The sequence below is a fragment of the Acanthisitta chloris genome, unplaced genomic scaffold (assembly GCF_000695815.1).
Source record: "Acanthisitta chloris isolate BGI_N310 unplaced genomic scaffold, ASM69581v1 scaffold4664, whole genome shotgun sequence".
Lineage (NCBI taxonomy): Eukaryota > Metazoa > Chordata > Aves > Passeriformes > Acanthisittidae > Acanthisitta > Acanthisitta chloris.
In genome coordinates, this window is record NW_008670829.1 from 34,344 (window position 1) to 36,064 (window position 1,721).

Sequence of the window (1,721 nt, forward strand, 5' to 3'; positions counted from 1 at the left end):
TCTGTAAGGTCCATTCCAACCCTCAAATTCTGTGATTCGGCTCAGATGAAATACTCACTGTTGTTTATAGCTAATATATTGGCATTATCCTACAAAACTCATTTTAAGTTGCCTTAAATGCCACAAAATGTTTTCCCTGCTGTAGGGATGTTCACTGGGATGTATTTATAAAACACCTGTTAATGACATGAGATAGGAATTGTTTATGAACCGAAGCTACTTAAGAAAAACCCACTGTTTCTCTCATAAGGTTTGTTTAAATTTTGCAGAACAGCCTGGTTATTGATACTCCCAGAATCAGGAAGCAGACACGGCCCTTCAGTGCTACAAAAGATGAACTGGCTGAGCTGTCTGAAGTGGAGAGTGAGGGTGATGAGAAACCCAAACTGCGCAGGCCCTGTGACCGTTCCAATGGATATGGGAGAACCGAGTGCTTCCGGGTGGAAAAAAACTTGCTGGTCTATGGGTACTGTATATATTTTTCTTCATTACTGGAAGTTTCTAAAAACCACTCTTTTTCCATGTGCTAAATTGTGTTTATGGAATAACCTTTGCCTATATATTGGCAATAACCTGGTGTATATGCAGAGATTTGTTTAGAATAGGACTTTATCATGTACCCTGTATAAATCATCCTGACAATTTGCAGTTAAAGAAACATTAATGAGAAAGGTGAAAATCTTCAAAGGAGATTATAATATTTAACATAGGCACTACAGGAGTCTCTCTGAAAGTCGTTACAGTAAGTGCTGCAGGCAGGCTTAAAACTCCTTAAATAAAAAAAAATTATCTGAAATAAAGGCCTGGTAGGTAACTTGATTTTCATAATTGCAGAACACTTTGCAGTTCTATGAGGTGCAAATAGGAACTGAAAATCTAGCCTGGTTATTTTAAGCATACTGAAATCAGATATGTTGATTTGGAAATCAAATCTTAGCTCTTCTCTCAGCTGTCGGATGAGAAAAATAACTGCATTCTTGTCATGATGAGTTCCCCTCAGTTTTGTGTCTTTTAGAAGTCTAAAGCAATCATTCATGTTCTTTGTAAACAGGCACTGTTTGTTTAAAACTCAGTTTTAAACAGAAGGAGTTTTGTTGCAAATGTTGCTTTCTTGTTTCCACTCAATAACTTAAGATGAAGGAAAAAAGTTGAAAGCTAAGTATTTTACAGAGAAATTCCCTTTTGTACCTGAGGTCTTCAGGCTGCCAAGTGTCTCACTGCCAAGTGCTGATTTGTGTTTCACTTTGGCCTAGGTGGGGTCGATGGAGAGAAATTCTGTCCCACGGTCGCTTCAAGAGGCAACTGAATGAACATGATGTGGAGATAATTTGCCGAGCCCTGTTAGCATATTGTCTAGTTCACTACAGAGGGGATGAGAAAATAAAAAGTTTCATATGGGATCTCATTACCCCGACAGAGGATGGGCAAACACGAGAGTTACAGAATCACCTTGGTAAGGACTTAATGTGTTTCTGCAGTTAAGTACATTCATATATGTATTCCTGTCGCACTGGGATAAAAGCAGCTAAAAATCCTCTCACAGTGGGTGGTCCTTGAAATAATGGAATTTATTTCAGACACACAATTCAACTGTTGGGCAAGGAAGTGTCATTTCTGCTTTGCTTTGGGTTTGATGGCTTACCCAAATGGATTGGTTTACTCTGTGTAAGCTTTTATTTCAGTTCAGGAGAACCTATTCTGTTTCACAGCAGGTGGCAACA

The 1,721-nt window shown here is 38.6% G+C and overlaps 1 protein-coding gene across 1 annotated transcript in view; it reads left to right on the forward strand.

The window, feature by feature from the left end:
- The window catches only part of LOC103801405 (chromodomain-helicase-DNA-binding protein 9-like), a gene marked incomplete at its 5' end in the record, with an annotated part of 52,816 nt that overhangs the window by 33,353 nt on the left and 17,742 nt on the right, over window positions 1-1,721 (forward strand). The window contains 2 exon segments of the mRNA XM_009073819.1: window positions 270-466; window positions 1,254-1,453. Of these exon segments, the coding sequence (XP_009072067.1) occupies window positions 270-466; window positions 1,254-1,453 (397 nt within the window).